Source organism: Nothobranchius furzeri, chromosome 9, assembly GCF_043380555.1.
Source record: "Nothobranchius furzeri strain GRZ-AD chromosome 9, NfurGRZ-RIMD1, whole genome shotgun sequence".
NCBI lineage: Eukaryota > Metazoa > Chordata > Actinopteri > Cyprinodontiformes > Nothobranchiidae > Nothobranchius > Nothobranchius furzeri.
The window spans coordinates 52,969,255-52,991,495 of NC_091749.1; the positions used below are offsets into that span (position 1 = coordinate 52,969,255).

Below are 22,241 nucleotides of genomic sequence, written 5' to 3' on the forward strand. Positions count from 1 at the left end.
ATGAGCTTCGTCGTGACACATCCTCCATGAAGAAAGCACGTTCATCCAGAAATGTAAAAAAATAAATAAAAAAAAAGAGAAATTTACAAGTTAGAAAATAATGTAATGTAAAACATGAATCATGTGTTTATATAATGTATTGTGCGCTAATGGCGTATTATATTCATGGCTGTAAAATCTGTCATTATACAAATTGACATCTCAATTGCTTGTAAATATACCTCTTAAATAACAATGATGGAAATAACCATAATACATAATCTAACCCTTTTGTTTGCTTAACCAAACGGGCAAATATGTAAATATAAAGCTCTTATCATATAATAATGTGTACATGAATGCCAGCTATTTGTGTAAAGAATGCCATTTTCAGAGCTGAATGATTAAGGCTGATTTCATCAAATGTTCTTGTTTTAGAAACTAATAAATAAAAATTTCCAGGAATACTGCAGGATAATTGAATTTTTCCACAAAGCAATAGGAACATATAAAATTAGTAGATATAAGTTGTATAGTGCTATGAAAAATGGTTTATTACCTTAAACATTTAAAAAAAATTGTCAGTTTAAGGCAAACATAACCCGAGTAGCAATGTTTGAATATAACAAAGAACAAGTACATTGTTACTCTATTAAAAGATCAAGTTCACAGTTTATATTTAACACATTAGCAGCGCTCTCTAACATAAAATAATGCCTTGTGAGTCAAGTTGAAGAGTTAAATATTAGCCAGAACAGTGGAGAGAAGAACACAAAAGCTTTTGGACTATTTATTTCCCGATATTCAAACATCTCACCTCTGATTGGCTAACAGCAACATAACTCTACCATTGACTCCGTTAGCCATTACTGACTCCGTACGCGTGTATGTGTTAAGCCCCGGAACTTCTTCAGTCCTAAATCTGCCCCTGGTAAGAACTACACTCATTTAAAGTTTCAACACATCAGGCCAGGTTGGTCTGGATAGTTCTGTATCACCAGGGATTGTCTTTGGCTGATATTTAAAATTGTTATGGATCTGAAAGAGAAAATGCTTTTTCACAGCACTATAAATCAAGAATTGATTAACTAAGGAGTAACGATAACAACCTAAAGTGCTTCTGGTAAAGTATTGCTTTTACAGGAGTGCAGAATTATTAGGCAAGTTGTATTTTTGAGGAATAATTTTATTATTGAACAACAACCATGTTCTCAATGAACCCAAAAAACTCATTAACATCAAAGCTGAATGTTTTTGGAAGTAGTGTTTAGTTTGTTTTTGGTTTTAGCTATTTTAGGGGGATATCTGTGTGTGCAGGTGACTATTACTGTGCATAATTATTAGGCAACTTAACAAAAAACAAATATATACCAATTTCAATTATTTATTTTTACCAGTGAAACCAATATAACATCTCCACATTCCCAAATATACATTTATGACATTCAAAAACAATACAAAAACAAATCAGCAACCAATATAGCCACCTTTCTTTGCAAGGACACTCAAAAGCCTGCCATCCATGGATTCTGTCAGTGTTTTGATCTGTTCACCATCAACACTGCATGCAGCAGCAACCACAGCCTCTCAGACACTGTTCAGAAAGGTGTACTGTTTTCCCTCCTTGTAAATCTCACATTTGATGATGGACCACAGGTTCTCAATGGGTGAACAAGGAGACCTTGTCATTAGTTTTTCTTCTTTTATACCCTTTCTTGCCAGCCACGTTGTGGAGTACTTGGACACGTGTGATGGAGCGTTGTCCTGCATGAAAATCATGTTTTTCTTGAAGGATGTAGACTTCTTCCTGTACCACTGCTTGAAGAAGGTGTCTTCCAGAAACTGGCAGTAGGACTGGGAGTTGAGCTTGACTCCATCCTCAACCCGAAAAGGCCCCACAAGCTCATCTTTGATGATACCAGCCCAAACCAGTACTCCACCTCCACCTTGCTGGCGTCTGAGTCGGACTGGAGCTCTCTGCCCTTTACCAATCCAGCCACGGGCCCATCCATCTGGCCCATCAAGACTCACTCTCATTTCATCAGTCCATAAAACCTTAGAAAAATCAGTCTTGAGATATTTCTTGGCCCAGTCTTGACGTTTCAGCTTGTGTGTCTTGTTCAGTGGTGGTCGTCTTTCAGCCTTTCTTACCTTGGCCATGTCTCTTGAGTATTGCACACCTTGTGCTTTTGGGCACTCCAGTGATGTTGCAGCTCTGAAATATGGCCAAACTGGTGGCAAGTGGCATCTTGGCAGCTGCACGCTTGACTTTTCTCAGTTCATGGGCAGTTATTTTGCACCTTGGTTTGTCCACACACTTCTTGCGACCCTGTTGACTATTTTGAATGAAACGCTGGATTGTTCGATGATCACGCGTCAGAAGCTTTGCAATTTTAAGACTGCTGCATCCCTCTGCAAGATATCTCACTATTTTTGACTTTTCTGAGCCTGTCAAGTCCTTCTTTTGACCCATCTTGCCAAAGGAAAGGAAGTTGCCTAATATTTATGCACACCTGATATAGGGTGTTGATGTCATTAGACCACACCCCTTCTCATTACAGAGATGCACATCACCTAATATGCTTAATTAGTAGTAGGCTTTCGAGCCTATACAGCTTGGAGTAAGACAACATGCATGAAGAGGATGATGTGGACAAAATACTCATTTGCCTAATAATTCTGCACTCCCCGTAGATCTGGTTCAACGATTGCTATTGATCACCTAAACAGTTAATCGGGTTCAAGCGGCAGCAACAAGAAACAAGCAGCTATGTTTTTGGCAGATTTCTGATTAGAAACACTCCTGCTCGGCTGAAAGCTCTGCTAACTCTGCTGTTCTGCTCCTGGTGAATGGCTCTGGTCATTAATGAAATGAGCTGGTTTGTAGATCAGCAACGTTTAGGAATTTCACAGCAAAACTCTTCGCTCCCACAAGGGCTCTTTATGATTTCCCTTTGCTGTTGCAACAACACAAATTTCCCTACTGAGGGAAATAGAGGATTGTGCTATTCTAGTAGGTCTGCCCCCTAGAGGCTGACACTACTGTCAAAATGAATGAAAATAAATTCCAGAATAATGTAACAGTTATTCTAATAAATCTTTCTGAGCACTACTACAGCATGTTAACTCCTATTTTAGGTCTGCTGGTGTCATCATTTATGTGAGTGCTATTCAATTAAATTCAGTTGAAGATGTATATATCTACCATGGTGCACATGAATCCCTTCTAATCCCTGAAACAGCACAGTTACAATTTATCTTTTGAAAGCTTTATAAAATACAGCTATTTTATCCCTTTCAAGACAAATGCAGCAACCTTATGGATGGTGTTTATCCTTTATAATTTATGTAAATCACTGCAGCAACTTTTCTTTCTTTTTTAGAAATAAAGTCATGCACTTGATAGTTAACAGTCTTAATCTGTATCTTTCTCTCTCTATAATTCCTATTGTATTTACACCAGTTCATATTTTAATAGATGTGTGCAGCCATGAGACCTGGTCACTGTCTCTCTACTAGTGTCCTTGTGTCATTAGAGCAGGAAAAAAACTGAAGAACAGAGATATTGTTGGACAATCTGTGAGGAAAATCTTACTGTTAATAAATGACGAGGAGAAACTGAGTTGAACTGAAGCAGAATAAAAGGCTGAAGGGAACTTCGGAGGCAGAAGCTTACTACATTCTGATAAAAAGCTGACACCTAAAGATACCTTTAGCATTTCAGAAAAAAGAGAAGTAGATATGTCAAGATGCTGTTTATCGGTTCCAAGGCTACATTGCCCTTTCTCAAAATGTCCCTGTTTCTTTAATGAACTTCATCTTGTAAAGGGCTTTGATATTTTTTATTGAAACTAAAATGATGACTTCGGTCACTTTTAACAAGTTGTTGTGTTGGCAACCAACTGGAAGCTTATAAAATGTCATGGCATTCTTTCAGCAACTCCCTGACACAAATAAAAAAGTGCAGCCACTGTTCTGTGTGACCTGTTTGGCCATTTAAATGACCTTTAGCGATAAAACAAGAAGTTTGGATTCAATAGATTGCTCAACATCATGCAACATAGATCAGTTGTTAGGGGTGTGCACTTTAGCTTAAAGGTGTGGGATAATTGTTTAATCAATACATTTGCAGTGGTCCCTAATAGGAGCTCAGATGTGCTTGTTTCAGAAACTAGCAGAATTCCACATTAGAGTAGAGCTGAACAAGGCAGGATTTAGAGTTTTATTTCTTCATATTTTACATCTTGCCTTGGATTGCGTAACATCAACACAACTCTACCACTGACTCCATTTGCTCTGCAATGTTGATGTATCTCCACAAATAACACAAGCCTGAAGGAGTTCTGCTTTGTGGTGGACTTGCTAATGCTAATGGTTAGTTTCTGCAAGCTGAGACGTTCTTTGCTGTTTCCTGGATGCTAAACCAAGAACAGCCTTCTCCGTCATGAGTCAAGATGGGTGAGTCCATGAATGTTAAGTGACAGTGTGACGTAGATCTGTCAGGCTATTCTAATCCTAGACTTACACCGTCTATTTTCCATCACAGATTAATTAGGGTAGAAGACAATTTTCATGTTCAGCCTGCATGAAAAACTCAGTCACGATTATAATCAGAGATAATCATAAAAATATTGTTTTAGTGTTCCAAACCTTTAAAGAAAAACTCTCTCTCTCTCTCTCTCTCTCTCTCTCTCTCTCTCTCTCTCTCTCTCTCTCTCTCTCTCTCTCTCTCTCTCTCTCTCTCTCTCTCTCTCTCTCTCTCTCTCTCTCTCTCTCTCTCTCTCTCTCTCTCTCTCTGTACATATATATATATATAATTTTATTTTATGTTTTTGGCAGAAACTTGTTTGACATGTTAGCATTTGCTGATCTTAACTTAAATGTACCTACAGTCTGTAAACTGCTATAGAATCTCTTCTGAAGTCTTCAGAGCAGAAACAGCAAATCTGATAACATTCTGTGAAGTTTCCTTTTTTGGTTTTCTTTCCAATTTAGAACAAACAGATCAGGTCAAGTTAACCTTTTCCCCTCTTTAAACAAAAAGCATCTAATTAAAAAGCTCATTAAAACTGTTGTCAGACGTTACTTGACGCAGACTGTAGACCTAAACCTATTATCTTCCTCAAAAGAAAAACAATATGACATTTTGCAGATCAAGTTGAAGCTCACACACTATTTTAGAAATGTGCCGTTTGAAATGTTTCCACAGAGTCATGTGAAATTCATCTGGTGATATGGAACGCTCGGCTAACGTTTAGAAATGTCACAGAGTGTTTGTTTGAGAACTTCTTATGTGAAATGCACAGAATGCCTCTCTTTCTTTATTGTGGAGACACTTTAGTTTATAACTTTAATTTTCTTCCTAACAGGTTAATTAAATCAGATACAGCATATTAATATTTTAATCATCTATACGTTGTGGGGAAACTCTTGATGGAAAGGCCTGCAAGTGGCCACCAAACATCTATTTCTGAAGTGCTTTTGGAGTTTTTTGTAATTTCACTGAGACTGAATGTCCAGCTTGAGGTATTGTGGCTGCCTGCCCCTGGGGGATTTGGACTGATTGCACAATCAACACTACAGCTGCTGGGTACCAATAGTGGAAAATATAAATGGACATGAAGCAGACCTGGAAAGAAGGTTTGGGATGTTCATCAACTCACACTGATGCCATCTAAATGTTCCTTTACATGCATACATGTACGTTTTTCAGCTTCTTTCTACTTCTTCCTCCTGATGAGAAGAGTTGAAGAACATCATGCAATTTCACTGCAGTTAACTAAAAGCAGTAGAAAGCCAAACTGGAGTGACTGTTTCCCATGACACCATATGCTCCACACTGCAGATGAATGGCATGCATGGGTATAGTCCAGGAAGGAAGCCTCTCCTAATGTCCATTGTCTAGGATTTGCTAGGGCCCATGCTGAAAGAAATTAAGAATACTGGGACACTGTTCTCTGCAGAGTGATGAGACAAATATCACTGTTTTTGGAACTAATGGTTTCACAACTGTATGGTGTCGTAAAGGTGAGGAATTCAAAGGTAAATGCATGGTGCCTACAGTGAAACACAGTGGTGGCAGTGTCCTCATGTGGGGCTGCATGAATGCGGCTGGTGTTGGGGAGCTGTATTTCATTGATGGTTTGAACTCAACAATGTACTGCTCTATAATGACGGAGACGATGCTGCCATCACCCTGTGCACTTAGTCGTTGTGCACTGTTCCAACAGAACAATGATCCAAAGCACATATAGGTTATTAAATAAAATGTCCACGTCACTGACTTTGTACACGTTGTCAATAGAAAATCAGCAGTTTGTGGTTTCCACAACTTTATCTTTAACAACATTTTTAGAAGTTTACAGGAGAAGCAAATTGGACAATTGCAAAATATGTTGGTGAGACGATATCGTTTTAACCTGTGCCTGTGTGTGTGTGTGTGTCTTCCAGTTTTTGATATTATATGGTGTAATGTTACACATTTCAACAGCGCTCCCACGTGGTGGTTAGTATTTTGAAAAATAGGGATGTCCCGACTAGGTCAACAAACTAGAAAAAACTGTTAGATTTCTGAATTCGGGAATTCTTTTTAATTCAACTTGATATTTGGGACCCTGTGGTCCAGAAAAAGAAAAAAAGGTTGGCTAAACCATTTTATATTATGTCTAATTTAAAATGTCGTCCTCCTGCATCCCTCCATTTCCTGAAAAACAAGTGTGTGTGTGTGTGTGTGTGTGTGTGTGTGTGTGTGTGTGTGTGTGTGTGTGTGTGTGTGTGTGTGTGTGCCAGAAAACTTTAAACTCCAGAGTTTTGGCTAGCAGCTATGAGCGTAACTGAACTGCGCATGGACACACACAGGTGTTTTCACAGGTGTTGCTAATACCTATGATCCTTCAAGGGATGTGCTCAAAGAGGAGTTCAACATTATGAATACAATATAGTGTTTTATTTTACAAATACCATTATAAACACAAACTTACATCTTAAGAAACATTATTTTAATAACGAAACTGCTAAATTCTTTCCAACAGTATAGATGTGTAGTGTATTTTGTCCGAGTGGGTTTGCCGTACTTTGACGTCATCGGCAGTCGAAGGACCCCGAGCCGATTTTGCACCCGAGCAGATCCTGTACCGACACCGGCTATTAAAAGTGTTCTATGTCTGCCACCTGTCGACTCTTCTTTGCTGCTTCACACACACCCCGCTAGAAGGCGGCGCAGACCGCTACAATATTTCAGCCTCATCCACAGGGCAGCTGTGGTTAAACTGACTGTAGAACCCTAAGAAGGTGTTATACAAATGCTGGCCATTTACAACGTTCTGCATGGGATTTATATTTAAACTGATATAAACGACAGACTTTAATGACATTTTCTAAAAATACCTTGATTTATTTTTGCAAATGATCAACTTTAGAGTCAACCAGGTACAACATTGCTGCCACAGCTAATTACTATATGCTTAAAACTTCAGCTAGAAGAACTTGAGCTGAATATTTTTTGTGACAATAGGTGAAAGTCAGTTCATGCATTCTTGTGCCATATTTCATGAGATTCAGTGTGTACCATTTTTCATCCATCACTCTATCATTTCTCAACAAATGAGCTTAGTTCAAAATTCTGGCATGTAAGGCAGCAGGCAATATGCAATCCTTCAAGGAATGCAAGGCCTTTAATTGAAAATGGATTCAGAGAGTACAATGTGACTTTAGGGAAGCTTATTCAGAGCAGAATGTGACCATGATGTTGCTGCAGTATTCATCACTTCTCACCAGCATGACTATAAATAAATATCACTACAAGCAAAATAGTTGGAACAGGTTAATGGGAAATTTAGTCGCATCTGATCTGAATACTTTTCCTCAAAGAAATTAAATTAAGTAATTAAAGAGTGTTTTAGTATTTTTTTACAGGATTTTATAAAATTTGATATGGAGATCTGGTTTTAAACATGATAAAAATATTATAATAAATTTGTATATGATCTAAATAGCTATGAGCTTCCTAAGGGTAAACTAAAGAATGGCATTGTGCAAACTGCTGACCCAAAAGCTTCCAGAAATGCAAAGATGAAAGGTCACCAGTGCTTTTCTCATGGTCCTGTCATTAAACTGACACCTGTTCAGAATTTGCTGACTAGCAACATTAAACAGATAATTTATGCATGGAAATGAACACACAATCAATCAAGTCTATCCAATTTCTAAGGCTGTATAAATAATTTAAGGTAACTGCCATAACAGTAGGCAATATTAGTATCACAAATAATATCAATGTATCAGATAATTGACAAATATGCTTCATTTACTGTGGATTTTTTACACTTCCTGTCAATAATGAGTGTGGCCAATTAGCTTCAAATTGCCTGAAATGCTTAAGGAAACAAAGTTTCTAATATATTTTTCTTAAAATGTGCAGCTTTGATAGATTCTACATTTCATGGTGCCAAGCTCCCTTAAGCTAGACATTAAATACATATTAGGAATATACTGGTTAAAAGAAAAAATCGCAATAAATATATAAACTTTTAAATTTTAGATATTGACAGGCACAATTTTCTTGAATAAATATTTTACCTAGATGGCTTTGGCTGCTAAAATACATTAAATGCTTCCTTTTTTAACTCATGTATAAATAATCCGTTGTTCAGAATTTTCTAAAATAAGCCACAATGACCTGCAGGGACAGCGCTTACACTTTCTGTTTTACGTTTCCTAAAAAAGTAAAGAATCAGAACATTTACTGAATATTTTATGAATGCAGATATTCAAAAAGAAAAAGAAAGAATCTAACCATCACAACTAGGAAGTGCATGACTCCACTGATGATTCTGATCACACACAATCGGCTCCTGGTCACTAAGTGTGTATCCAGCATCACACGTAAACGAGGCTTGAGAACCAATGGCAAAGCTGCCGCCATGGCGACGACCGTTCACTGGGATACCAGGATCGAGACATGCATCTGACTCCATTTTCACACCTGAAAATCACATTGCACACAGTCAAGGAGGTCAGGATATAAATGTCTGTAGAAAACCACTTCAATCATTCGGTAGATCAGTCTTACTTTCATATCTGATGCTGAAGCCTGTGGAGGAGCGGCTGTTGTCTGTGGTAAACAACAGGAACAGGAAGTTGGATGTGGAAATCAGGAAATGAGGTGCTTGGGTGCCATGGTACTCTCCGATTAGAGGGGAGGAGGCTGAGGGGCCATCCCTGATCTCCAAAGTGTCGTAATTTACTTCTGTCTGAAACCTGGATGCACAGAATAAAAACGGGGAAAAAAAGGAAAAAAAAAACAACTGTGAATAACAAAAAAAATTTACAAAATGATGACAAGTTGACTATAAATAAACTGTACCAATTAAAACCACAGAAAAGATTAATGAAATTTCCAAAAAAAAAAAAACGTACATACTTATAATTTTATTTCCTGTTGCAAATGAATAGTTACCTACATCAAGAAATCAAAGATTTTAAGGACCAATCATAATTCCAATGTACATAACAGATTAGAATTTTTGTTTAAATTTTTTTTTACAATATCAGGACTCAGAAACCACTGAACCAACAACAATATCTGTGTAGCAAAGTGAAAAACGAATTAGCCTTTGCATCAGACATGTGCACGCATTGCAGCTCCTTCACAAACGAAAAGGCTAATTTTTTACATCAGGCCTCAAAAGGACAATTTTCAGCTACAGCACTTGCAGGCACTTTTTCTGTGGCTTGTTTCCAGAAAAAAATTATATGTAAAAAGCAAACATTAATCATGCTCTGCAGCACCTCACCAACTTCATTTATTTATCTCTTATATTACCACTGTAGACTACCTACCTTAAAGATTAAACAACTTAGTTTAAGGATCTCTTGAGCACATCAAATAGCAGGTGCACTTTATTTTAGACAAATTAAAAAAAAAATGGGTACCCCATTTCTCCACGTGTAAAAATGACACTACTTACTTGTCAAAGTGTATTTTTACTGCATGATCTGGTTGTGCCTCAATCACCCACTGACAGTTGAGAGAATCCTTATAAAAGGAGGGCCAACCAGGAGACAGAACAACACCGGTAGAAGCTGTGAGATGGCCTCCGCAGGGAGCTGCAAGGAGACGAAGACGAGCATGCAAACAACCACAACGGGTAATTAAATTAATATTTTTTGTCTTGCAACAGCGTTACGGCATGAGCACAAAGTTTGCATTTCATCAACTTTACAGAATGATCATCTGCTCAGTTCATTTTTGCACGCTAATCCTCTCTGAATTTCTTCAAACAAACACATGAAAAAGAAAAAACCATCAGAAATGACAACAAGCCAATTTTGAGTTACGTCAACAAAACGCGAGCCTCTCCAGTTTGAAAATGCCTTTCATAACTATATTATGGTAAATTATAGGGAAGAATTTAGAATAATGATGTGCCAGGTGATGCCAAAAACACACCAAGAGTTTCTATGCAACTCATAAAACTGCTAGCGGTAAACGTGACACTCACTGACTCTGATTTATAGTTCAGAACACCTCAAGTATGACTCATTAAAATGAAATAAATTGTTCTTTTTTTAAGTTTGGCTTCACTTCTCTTCCTTTGAAAGTTTTTCTTGCATTTATGTTACGTTAATTAATGTATTCTGAAAAAAAAAAGACCAGAGGTTTTTGACACAACTATATTAAAAAATATACACTGCTCTGTAATACATTTGCAGAGAAATTCCTTCTAACTTCTCATCTCTCATCATTCTTGCAGATTTTGATGCTCTTGTACATCCAGAGCAACTTTTCCACACTCTGACTTCTCAAGCAGCAGATCATTTGGACAAGAGCCACGATAAGATGATTCTATAAATAAAACCTAATTATCTTTCCCCATCCAATAGGAAGGATAATTCTTTCCTCATATTCCATACTTAATACGGTGACAAACTTCTTCAATTTGAATGTCTCCACCATCCAATTTATCAACGGCAGGCAGCATTTGATAATGGCATTTAGGCGATCTGATAGTGATGTAAGCAGAGAGAGAATATAAAGACGTCTCACAGGGCAGAGGATGTCAGTTGTTTAAAAAAAAACTATTCAAACAACAACGCTCCCAGAGTCTTTTTATTATTAGGCTTGTGTGCAGGCGGTGAATAAATAGCTGTATTAAAGAATCCCAGTATAATGAATGTGCTTTTGCAGAACTTGTGACAGTCTTATTTAAGATTACTGCAGAGGGGAAAAAGATGTCCAGAAACATTTAAAATGTTTCCGTTTAGGCAGAATTTATTCAATTTTCTATAAATGCCTGTCAGATGTAGAGTAAGAGCTAAAATTTGGGAAATAAAACATTTGGAATGATTGTCAAATGTTAAGAATAAAGAGCTGGAGTGTGTCTGTTTAAGTTTACCTTCACAGCGAGGCACAGCTGCAGACCAGACAACGTTTCCATCCTGAATGATACATGTGATTTGATCCGACCCCTGGAAATATAACGATGGGATATAAAGCTGTGCAACAATAGGGGTTAAGCTATGTAAATTATAAGAAATATCCATCCATCCATCCATTTTCATCCGCTTATCCGGAGTCGGGTCGCGGGGGCAGTAGCCTAAGGCGAGAGGCCCAGACTTCCCTCTCCCCAGCCACTTGGGCAAGCTCCTCCGGGGGAAACCCAAGGCGTTCCCTGGCCAGATGAGAGACATAGTCCCTCCACCGTGTCCTGGGTCTACCTTTAGGTCTCCTCCCGGTTGGAAGTGCCCGGAAAACCTCAACTGGGAGGCGTCCAGGAGGTATCCTGACCAGATGCCCGAGCCACCTCAACTGGCTCCTCTCGATGTGGAGAAGCAGCGGGTCTACTCCGAGCTCCTCCTGAATGACCGAGCTTCTCACCTTATCTCTAAGGGAGAGCCCAGCCACTCTTCAGAGAAAACTCATTTCAGCTGCTTGTATCCTCAATCTCGTTCTTTCCGTCACTACCCAAAGCTCACGACCATAGGTGAGGGTAGGAACGTAGATCGTCCGGTAAATCGAGAGCTTCGCCTTCTGACTCAGCTCTCTCTTCACCACGACAGACCGGTACAACGCCCGCATCACTGCAGACGCCGCACCAATCCGCCTATCGATCTCACGCTCCATTTTTTCCCTCACTTGTGAACAAGACCCCGAGATACTTAAACTTCTCCACTATAAGAAATAATGGTAAAATAAAAATGTTGGTGCTTTTTTGTTAAAGGTGTGGATTTCTCATTTAATCAATATATTCGCTGTGGTCTGTAGTAGGAATGAATACCTTGCAGGCAGAACTCAGGGCACAAAAAAGCCCTCAAACCCCTGGCCCAACAAGACCAGTCTCCGTCTCTCATTTAACACCCCCCCAGCAGTTTGGCTAGACCAACAACCAAATGGTCCAATAGTTGCTTTTGGTCTAAAATGTAATATATGTGGAAGTTTTTAGACAAATTTGAGAGAACCACTTAATGTTTTTTTTATGTTTTACTTTTATGTCCACAATATATTCGTAGCTATAGTATGTTTGAATATTGTTAAGAGGCATGCAACACTGTTTCAAGATAATGTGTTTTCCAAAGTTGCTATAACAGCATTAATAATGGTCTTTCTACTCTTCTGAAACAAATTTCTCCTAAACTTTCATTCATTGCTTTTTGTTGATTTGTTGTTCTGCTAAACCTCATTTCAAAACCAATGTCTGATTTAAGTCAATTTCCAGATTTTTTCTTTTATTACATTTTTTAATAACTTGTATTTTCTGGGATCACTGTGTCATTTTTCTATTTCAAAATGACAAGGACCAGCATTTTTATCTGACTGTAACTGACAGCATTGTTTAAAGTTTATAAAAAAAATACATTAGTTTAATTTCATTTGGGTTGAGATAGTCATAAATGGAGTCATCACCTGAGTCCTGATGAATCCTTGGTCACAGCGAAAAGCCACTGAGCTGCCAAGCTGAAACTGGTCGCCATACCTTTGTCCATTGACTGGAACCCCTGGGTCGTGACATTCATTCTGACCAAATGCTAAAGGAAAAAAAATAAAGGAGAGAAAATTAAAATAGGAGCCACTAAACGGAATACAAATGAGCTGAGAGGTAATGCGATATTTGTTACTGACAGCTTAAAATACAGAACGTCTATAATCCAATCAAACCTTCCCTTGCTTTAAATGAATATCAATATCTGGGTATTTTGGCTCAACCTAAAGTAAAAAGTATTGAAATCATTGCTGGATCACTGTCAGTGCATGCGACATCTCTACTGATGTGGAAACATGAGAATGAAATTATCTTTATGTGGATTCAACCCTATCATGTTTGGCTTATATTATCCTCATTCCAGAGATTAACCTGATCCCACCCTGAGCACATACCCAGTGATTTGACATGTCTCAGGTTGATTAGCTACTGATGGAGAGGAAATGAGAGGAGTGAGCAAGAGCGAGAAAATACAAGGATGGAGATAAAAGGAAAAAAATCACAGAGAGACAGAGGAAGTGATGAGCATGCAGATGGAGAAAAACAAACACTTGTGCTGATGCATGTAAACACACACACACACACACACACACACACACACACACACACACACACACACACACTGTAAGGAAATGTCTGAAAACATGCATTCGATGGGTTCAACTTCAGAAGTGAAAACAAAACAAGGAAGTAAACATTGATCTCACTCTACCACAAGTACCTGAAAATGTTAGAGGATTTTAGGAAAAAAATCAAAAGAAGACTGTGGTTGACTGTAAAAAATCAAGAAAGCTGAACCAGAATAGAAAAGGAAAATCATTAAAAAAATTAAAAGGAAAAAGAAAACATGATACAAAGTGGTCAAATTTATAGAAAGAGGAATAAAATCGAGGTTGGTCTGGCTGAAACGTGCTGGTTTTAATATCTTTATTATTTAAACCAAGTGAGTTTCATGCACACATTCAAAATAATAACTGTATTATATAAGCTTACTAATATCCCTTGAATTATTAAATCAAGCTATAGGGATATATAGGTAGTGAAAAAAAACTGTATATAAATGTTTTTTTTTTGCAAAGTACAAATACATGTGAAGACATTATTTAATATGTGGTCACAATTTGACTGACTATTAATAAACGACTTAAAATTGCAACCATAACAGAAAATAATGGGGCTCCAAATATTTTGTACGAATATAAAAATCTAAAAAAATAAAATAAAAAAAATACTAACAAAAGTAAAACATTGGGGTTCAGTTAGAACTCCTTTTTTTATCAAATATGCTGAGGCACAAAGAACATTCAGTACTTTCATTTGTCAAACGTCACCACTAAAGGAAGAGTCGGGGACAAGGTCATTTGGGAGGTAGTGTGTGAAATGATGCAAAGCCGCATGGTAATCACAGAAAATGAATCAAAATCAGCCATGCACAACTCGCTGGGCTTATTGCAGGTAAATACACAGGCTGCAGTGGTCAGGTCTAAACACTGACTCAACGAGACAGGCTTAACTAGGTAGAGCCTGAGGAAGACACGCAAACAGATCATGAGCTGGGCAGAGCCAATCAAAATAACGGCACAGTAATGTCAGTGACTAGTCATCTAAACTCTCTCTCTCTCTCTCTCTCTCTCTCTCTCTCTCTCTCTCTCTCTCCTCTCTCTCTCTCTCTCTCTCTCTCTCTCTCTCTCTCTACATATATATATATATATATATATATATATATATATATATATATATATATATATATATATGAGAGAGAGAGAGAGAGAGAGAGAGAGAGATAGATAGATAGATAGATAGATAGATAGATAGATAGATAGATAGATAGATAGATAGATAGATAGATAGATAGATAGATATGTGTGTGTGCCTCTCGCTGGGCTGCCACCTTACCGTGGTGGAGGGGTTTGAGTGTCTCATTGATCCTAGGAGCTAAGTTGTCTGAGGCTTTCTGCCTCTGGTAGGGTCACCCATGGCAAACAGGTCCTAGGTGTGGGATCAGACAAAGAGCAGCCCGAAGACCTCTTGTGATTAATTATGTAAATGGAAACCGTGTTCCCTCGCCCGGACGTGGGACACCGGGGCCCCCCTCTGGAGCAAGGCCTGGAGGTGGGGCACGTTGGCGAGCACCAGGCTTTCACTCATGGAGCCCGGCAGGGCACAGCCCGAAGAGAAAACGTGGGTCCCCCTTCCCATGGGCTCACCACTCGACTAGATATAGTTGGACTCACCTCAACGCATGACTCTGGCTCTGGAACCAGTTTACTTGAGAGGGGTTGGACTTTCTACCACTCTGGAATTGCTCCCATTGAGAGGCACCGTGCAGGGCTGGGCATACTAGTCCCCCCCCCCCCCCCCCCATCTTGGTGCCTGTATGTTGGGGTTTACCCCAGTGAATGAGAGGGTAGCCTCCCTCCGCCTATGTGTGGGGGCACGGGTTCTGACTGTGGTCTGTGCTTATGCACCAAACTACAGTTCAGATTACCCACCCTTTTTGGAGACCTTGGAGGGGGTGCTGGAAAGCACTCCTTCCTGTGACTCCCTCGTTCTGCTGTGGGACTTTACCGCTCACTTGGGCAACGACGGTGAGACCTGGAGGGGTGTAGTTGAGAGGAATGCCCCCCCGATCTGAATTTGAGTGGTGTTTTGTTATTGGACTTCTGTGCCAGTCATGGATTGTCCTTAATGAACATCATGTTCAGACATAAAGGTGTCCATATGTGCTCTTGGCACCAGGATCCCTTAGGCCGCAGCTCGATGATTGACTTTGTTGTTGTTTCGTCTGACCTGCGGCCGCATGTCTTGGACACTTGGGTGAAGAGAGAGGTGGAGCTGTCAACTGACCACTACCTGGTGGTGAGTTGGCTCAGATGGTGGGGGAGGATGCCGGTCAGACCAGGCAGGCCCAAACGTATCGCGAGGGTCTGCTGGGAACGTCTGGCAGAGTCTCCTGTCAGAAGGAGCTTCAATTCCCACCTCCGAAATAACCCAAAATATTCCGGGGGAGGCGGAGGACATTGAGTCTTAATGGATCCTGTACCATGCCTCCATTGTTGAAGCGGCCGACCGGAGCTGTGGTCGCAGGATCATTGGTGCCTGTCATGATGGCAACCCCCGAACCCACTGGTGGACACCAGCAGTTAGAGATGCTGTCAGGCTGAAGAAAGAGACCTATCAGGTCTTTTCGGCCTGTGGGACTCCAGAGGCAGCTGACGGGTACCGGCAGTCCAAGTGAAACACGGCTCGGGTGGTCGCCAAGCTAAAAACCCGGGCATCTAGAGCCAAACCGAACGTGCAGAGTGGCACACCTGGTTGTTTCATTGTTTTCATGGCACTGCTGCAGCCAATATTATCAGTGTTCCCTGTTCTAGTGTTTTTGTGAGAAACAATGTCTAAATTACCACTGATTGAAAGAGTCACAGAGACACTGTGATCAATAATTATAAGTACTTATTTGGAAATGCAAGATTCTATGATGAAACAACAGTGGTGTGACTCGTCAGCAACCGAATATTACAGATAAGAGGCAGACGGTTGGTGACGGACAAAAATCAGTCTCTTAGTGTCAGTTAAACAAAAAAAGATGGCTGTATACTTTAGAGAAAAGGTTAATCCTTCCACATTCATCTTATATCCATGTTTAAATCAGCAACTCCATATGGATGGAGTCTACAGGGGTCTGAGAATCTGTTCTGGAAAGCCCACCAGAGGATGCAATTCCTCTGGGGCTGAGGCCTGTGATATTACACCCCTCCATCCTCACCACCTTTTATCAGGACTGCTATTGAAAGCAATCTGACCAGCTGCACACTTTGATAGAGACAGACAAGAAGACTCTGCAACATGTGATGAAAATGGCTGAGAGGGATCGGGGTTTCAATCCCCTACATGGAAAATATCATCAACGAGGCGTGCCTCCAAAAATACTTCAGTAATGCGAGATTCCTTCTAAGTTTTCATTGTGTTATTTAATTTCCTAAAATATAAGTCATTTAAATTAAAAACAAATATAATTACTAAAAATACCTGAAATGACAGCATACTTAGGCTGCCAAAAAGCAAACTCCAGAAAAGTGTTATTATAATGGCATTGTTTGAATTTAAGGAGAAAGTAAATAAAACATGGCAGCTAAAGTGAATGGATTTACAGTTTAGCTCGATTATTACTTTTATTTAATTAGATTGAGGTCAAAAAATGACAAAATGAAATGTTTTATTAATTGTAAAGTATAACTCTTGCATTGAGAAATGAAGTGAACATTCAGTTTTAAGTTAATTAATAGTTGAGTTATGTGTCACTATCCAATGAAGCTGTGTTTATGATTTTTTTTTTTTTTAGAAATACAAAACTAAGGTTGACCAAAAAATACAGATTTTTACCAGATTCAGTTAAAATTGATCTTTTAGAGGTGATGTGCTGATTCCAAATAATCCTTGCAGAGTGAACTGTAGTCAAGTAAGTTTGTGGTTGTATCAAAAAGCTGTTTTCAAAAATTCAAAAATCTATCCAAATGACAGCCTCCTAGACTTACTTTATTGTGATCCTTTCACTTTTAATTATGAATAGATGTGAGGTTTTTGCCCAGGAACAACTTTTGGTTTCCCGGCGAAAGCATCATACTCAGTGTAAGTGCCAGAAAAGTGCCCCTGGCCTTTCTTAGAGGCTTGTGCAAACAGATTCTGGTCTTCTGAGTCCATTGAACACAAAATGTTATAGCACTAAAGTGGTGAAGTCAACACATAAACATGTGTTGGATTGATGGTTTAAAACCACATATTTTGACACCCAGGCAGCCACCTTTCAAATGTAAGGAAAAATAATAATTTGAAATAAAAGTGGATTTCACTGTTGACATATTTGCATTTTTTCTTACCCATTATCACAACGTAAAGTAGACAACACACCAAAGAGAAACAAATAAATGTAGTAGTACTTACTGGTGTAGCTGATATTAAAGCCTTTTCCAGTATTAGAGTGGTCAGACTGGAACTCCAGCCTCATAATGTGTCCATTCGAGGCGATCTGCGAGGGGACATCTTTTCCTGAGAATGTTCCGAATGTGGCTGGTTCAGACAGACCTAAAAAACAACAAAATGCTTTTTTGTCAAATATTTCTGAACAAAATGCTCCAAAATATATAAATAAAACAAATGTGGTCAAAGAGAAAAACATAAGTACATGTAGGTAACAACAAAATGTCAAAACACAATTTTTGTGGTGTGATGACATTCCATTTTTACCCTAAAAGTTTAGGATTTGGTAAACTGAAGGGGAGCCTCTTACCCAGGCTTTCCACTGGACATGTAAGTGGCGCGTAACGTATTAGACTTTTTTTCCCCTTAAATTCAGTGGTGCGTCCATTCCCACTGGGAGGGTTTCAGACACAAATCAGCAGCAAAAGCATTTTACGCATCTGGTCCCTGACTGGGGAATTTCAAGACCGCGCATTATTTTTCTAGTTCACACGATGACAAGCAAGGGGAAAGATGGCAGCATGTAACCAAGAACAGTTTTAAGCTACAATTGTAAATCTGCAAAACAAGCTATCTTTATATTTTGTTCATGTCTCTTAACAACACTCTAATGTTGTCTAGCAATTAACAAATTTACAATTTCTCTCACATCTGTCTAAAACCTCAGCCAATAACACAGCTTGGTCCGAAACCAACGATTGGACCTTCCGGGAGTCTGTCTCTCTAGACAAGCACACTTCTTCATTTTTCTGGGTCCTCCACTCATTACACGCTAGCACATTTTGAAATGCTACCACTTCAGTTGCAGAAAACAGAAGATGTTTGGACCTAGAAAATCAAAACTGATGTTTAGAGCCCTCTCATTTACCCTGGTAATGCGGTTTCCCATATGAGGCGGGCATGACCTTGTTTTTCAGATCTGCCTTTAAAGCTTTTACTTGACATGTTCTGGCAGCATAGTGACCCCTAGCACAAGCATAGCAGAGAGACAAGACACTGCCTCTGGGACATCTCAAAGATGCACCGCTTCTCAGCATTATAACACATGCATGGACTATAACTGTGAAAAACCAGCATTAAGGTTCAAATCATACAGATTTCTAACAACTATCATGCTACTCCATATCCAGTAAAACTATCTGCACCTTCAATTTTATTCAGCACTGCCAGAGTCACAGGAAGAAGAAAAAGAATAAGAAGATAGGAATTACTATATATATATATATATATATATATATATATATATATATATATATATATATATATATATATATATATGAACATGAAAATTAAACTAAACAATCTATACATCATAAAGAACCATAATCTACATTTAAGTGTAGTTTAAAAATGTTATTTATACTTTTAACTATACTGAATCATCTTGTGACATATTTCCATTTACTTTTGTGAGCAGCAATCTCTACCATATACCTATGGTAACTGGACCGACCCCCCCTCCAATACAAAGAGGAGAGCCTTTGGGCACAGGGATATAGAGCCCATGAAGACTCGCACAGTGGACTAGCAGCTCGGGTCAGGACAGAACCGGAAGTTTTCCACAGTTCACCATCCTTCGAAAACCTTTTGTTTTTGACTAGAAATATGTTAAAAATGTTAAATTGCGCCCCACCCAAAAAGAAATTTCGCCAGCTGCCACTGGATCCGAGAGGATCTTAGTAAACTGAACCTAAAATCCACAAGTTCAGCTTGAACAATTAGGATTTCATTAACTAATATCTAATGACATCTGTTCGCTTCCTGCACAGTGTTTGTGCTTTGTCCTCACTGGTTCATCTTCAGAGTATTTTAACGTTGAAAATGTTTTTCCATGTGAACCTTAGAGTGTCGTGATTAATAAGAATCCACGTCCAGGAGCACAAGGTTAAGCCCCTCTGATTGGATAGATGTCACAAAGTACTCTTTCTACAATGCTGCATTTAAGTGAAACTCAGAGCCAGTTATTTCAGGTTATTGAGCTGCCCTCGCCATTAATGTTATTACACCTGTGTGTGTTCTGATCTATGCATTTCTGGGCGATTCTATCACCACGAGAGGAAGCATTATATTGTCCAAAGCACCCATCATCCCCTTGGGGGTATGTGATTGCAATGAGTTTAAGGCAACACTCCGTAGCCATTAAAGGACTCGGTGTGTACCAGATCGATGACCCAAAACTCCCCACAGGTCTGCACAGCTGTAACCATGCAGCACATCAGCTCTTTATGACACATTTATGTCACAGCATTGGACCATTTACTGAGACAAACTGTAATACAGTTTTGTTTGGCAGAATACACTCTGCTCTTGAGGGTGCTCCCCAGTGATCCAACTGCCTCTGAGAGGAATGCAGTAAAACTCTAATGAGATGCATAGAGCAGAACCCAGCAGGTCCAAATCTGTTCACATATCAAATGCACACAAAGCACGAATATAGATTTTGTTAACAAATATGCAGCAAAAAGACAAAAAAGTCACAGCCACGCACCTTCTGAAAGAAAATATAATCAGCTACTCTGTACATATGTGAACAACATGTACTATACTTAAATGCAAACATTTTAGGAATTGTATTTTATTTGTTTACTTTTTGCCTGCAACACCAAATATAACTTATTTTTAATATATGGCAGAGGAGTTACTGTAAGTGTCACATAATCAGAAGTTTGGAGGTTCGAGTCCCGCTCACGCTGTGTCTTTGGGCAAGACATTTATTTATTTTTGATTTATTTACTTACCCAGTATGTTTTATGAGGATTAACTGCTTGAAATGACCCGTCTCACTTACAATGAAGTTTTCCATAGAAAGTTTCAATGAAAATAAAAAGACCAAGATAGCATAACAATTTGTATGCAAACATAAAATTAATGGGGTGAGAGTAAAACACACACACACAAAAAATAAATAGACAAATCCGCACCTAAGCCACATTGCCTGCTGGTGGTGGTCAGGGGGACCGGCAGCACGAGTTAATGGCAGCATCACCTCTGTCAGTGTGCTCCAGTGCAGCTGTGGCTAAGTTGTAGCTCATCACCACCAGGGTGTGAGTGTGTGTGTGTGTTGTAAAGTGCTTTAGGGGGTTCTACTTTAGATCATGCAGCACAACTTTGTGCAGATGCCAATGCTACGTTGGTATTTGGTGTTTGGCACGTCACACCTGTCTTAGCCAATCTGCACTGGCTTCCAGTATCTTTCAGAGTTCAGTTCCATATACTTGTTTTTGTTTTCAAGTCTCTGAAGGCTGTGCTCCAAGTTATTTGACTGAGTTACTCACCCAGTATAAACCATCCCATGCACTTAGGTCATCACATCAAGACCTACTAGTTGTTCCAAGAGCAAAATGCTCAACTAGAAGAGGCAGGGCTTTTTTCAGTTTTGGCCCCCAAGCTATGGAAAGGTCTTCCACTCGAGGTACAACAAGTACCCTCACTGCTGGTTTTTAAGAGTCGGAAGAAAACTCGCTTTTATATAGTGGTGTTCCCTCAGCACGCGAGCTAGCCATATTTTTAGATAATTTAGGTAATTTGAATCCAATTTTATTTAGCTTATTTTATCTAGTTTTTTTATTATTATTAACATTCGTTGCTCTTATCTCCTGCTTTTATCCAATCTTATTTGTTTTTATGTCGATTTTTCTTGACCATTGCATGAGTCAGCAATGTTTTTAATGTGTGTACAACACTTTGGTTTGCCTTCTGGCAGCTGGAAGGTGCTACATAAATAAAGTTGATGATGATGATTGTTGTAAACTCACATTTAAACTAGATATACATCTGTCTCATTAACACTAGCAGATGCATCACTCTTTTTTTAATGTTTACATTTCTGACCAACATTTCATCTACAAAGGGTCTAAACTGTTTACAGTAGAAATTTCTTGAGCTTCTTCACAAAAATCAGTGGCTATTTGAGAAACGTGGCTTTCTGGAGGAAACACGTTTTGTTTGTGTCCAACTCAACACTTTTCCTACAGAAGGTCTGGTCAAATCTGTGATCTGCTTATTATAGGTTCATTGTCATTGTTTGATATTATACATTTGTTATTTGCAATGTTTCTATTTGTTACGGATCCTGGGCTCCCACATCCTGACTGGCCCAGTTCTGCTCCCTTCTCGTGTTCAGGACCTTGGACAGGTCCTCCGTCAGGCTGGCTTCCACCTCGGACAGTCTTCAGCACCCCAGCTGAAAGCCGTCAGCTGATGAGAGCTGATGGCTTAAGACTGCAGCTCTCAGTTCTCTGGGAGAGAACCACAGCCTAACACCCTGTTCTTCTATCCTCGGTCCTTGGATCTCTTGTAGCAAAC

General features: G+C 39.1%; 1 protein-coding gene across 2 annotated transcripts in view; it reads right to left on the reverse strand.

Annotated features, from left to right (window-relative positions):
• Positions 1–22,241, reverse strand: part of LOC107381856 (CUB and sushi domain-containing protein 1) — a 668,617-nt gene that overhangs the window by 179,058 nt on the left and 467,318 nt on the right. For both annotated transcript variants that reach the window (XM_015953775.3, XM_015953774.3), the window contains exons 15-20: positions 17,901–18,041; positions 12,884–13,005; positions 11,376–11,448; positions 9,948–10,086; positions 9,050–9,237; positions 8,774–8,962 (exon numbers count right to left, since the gene is read on the reverse strand). In XM_015953775.3, coding sequence (XP_015809261.3) covers positions 8,774–8,962; positions 9,050–9,237; positions 9,948–10,086; positions 11,376–11,448; positions 12,884–13,005; positions 17,901–18,041 — 852 coding nt within the window. The remainder of the gene's footprint in view (positions 1–8,773; positions 8,963–9,049; positions 9,238–9,947; positions 10,087–11,375; positions 11,449–12,883; positions 13,006–17,900; positions 18,042–22,241) is intronic.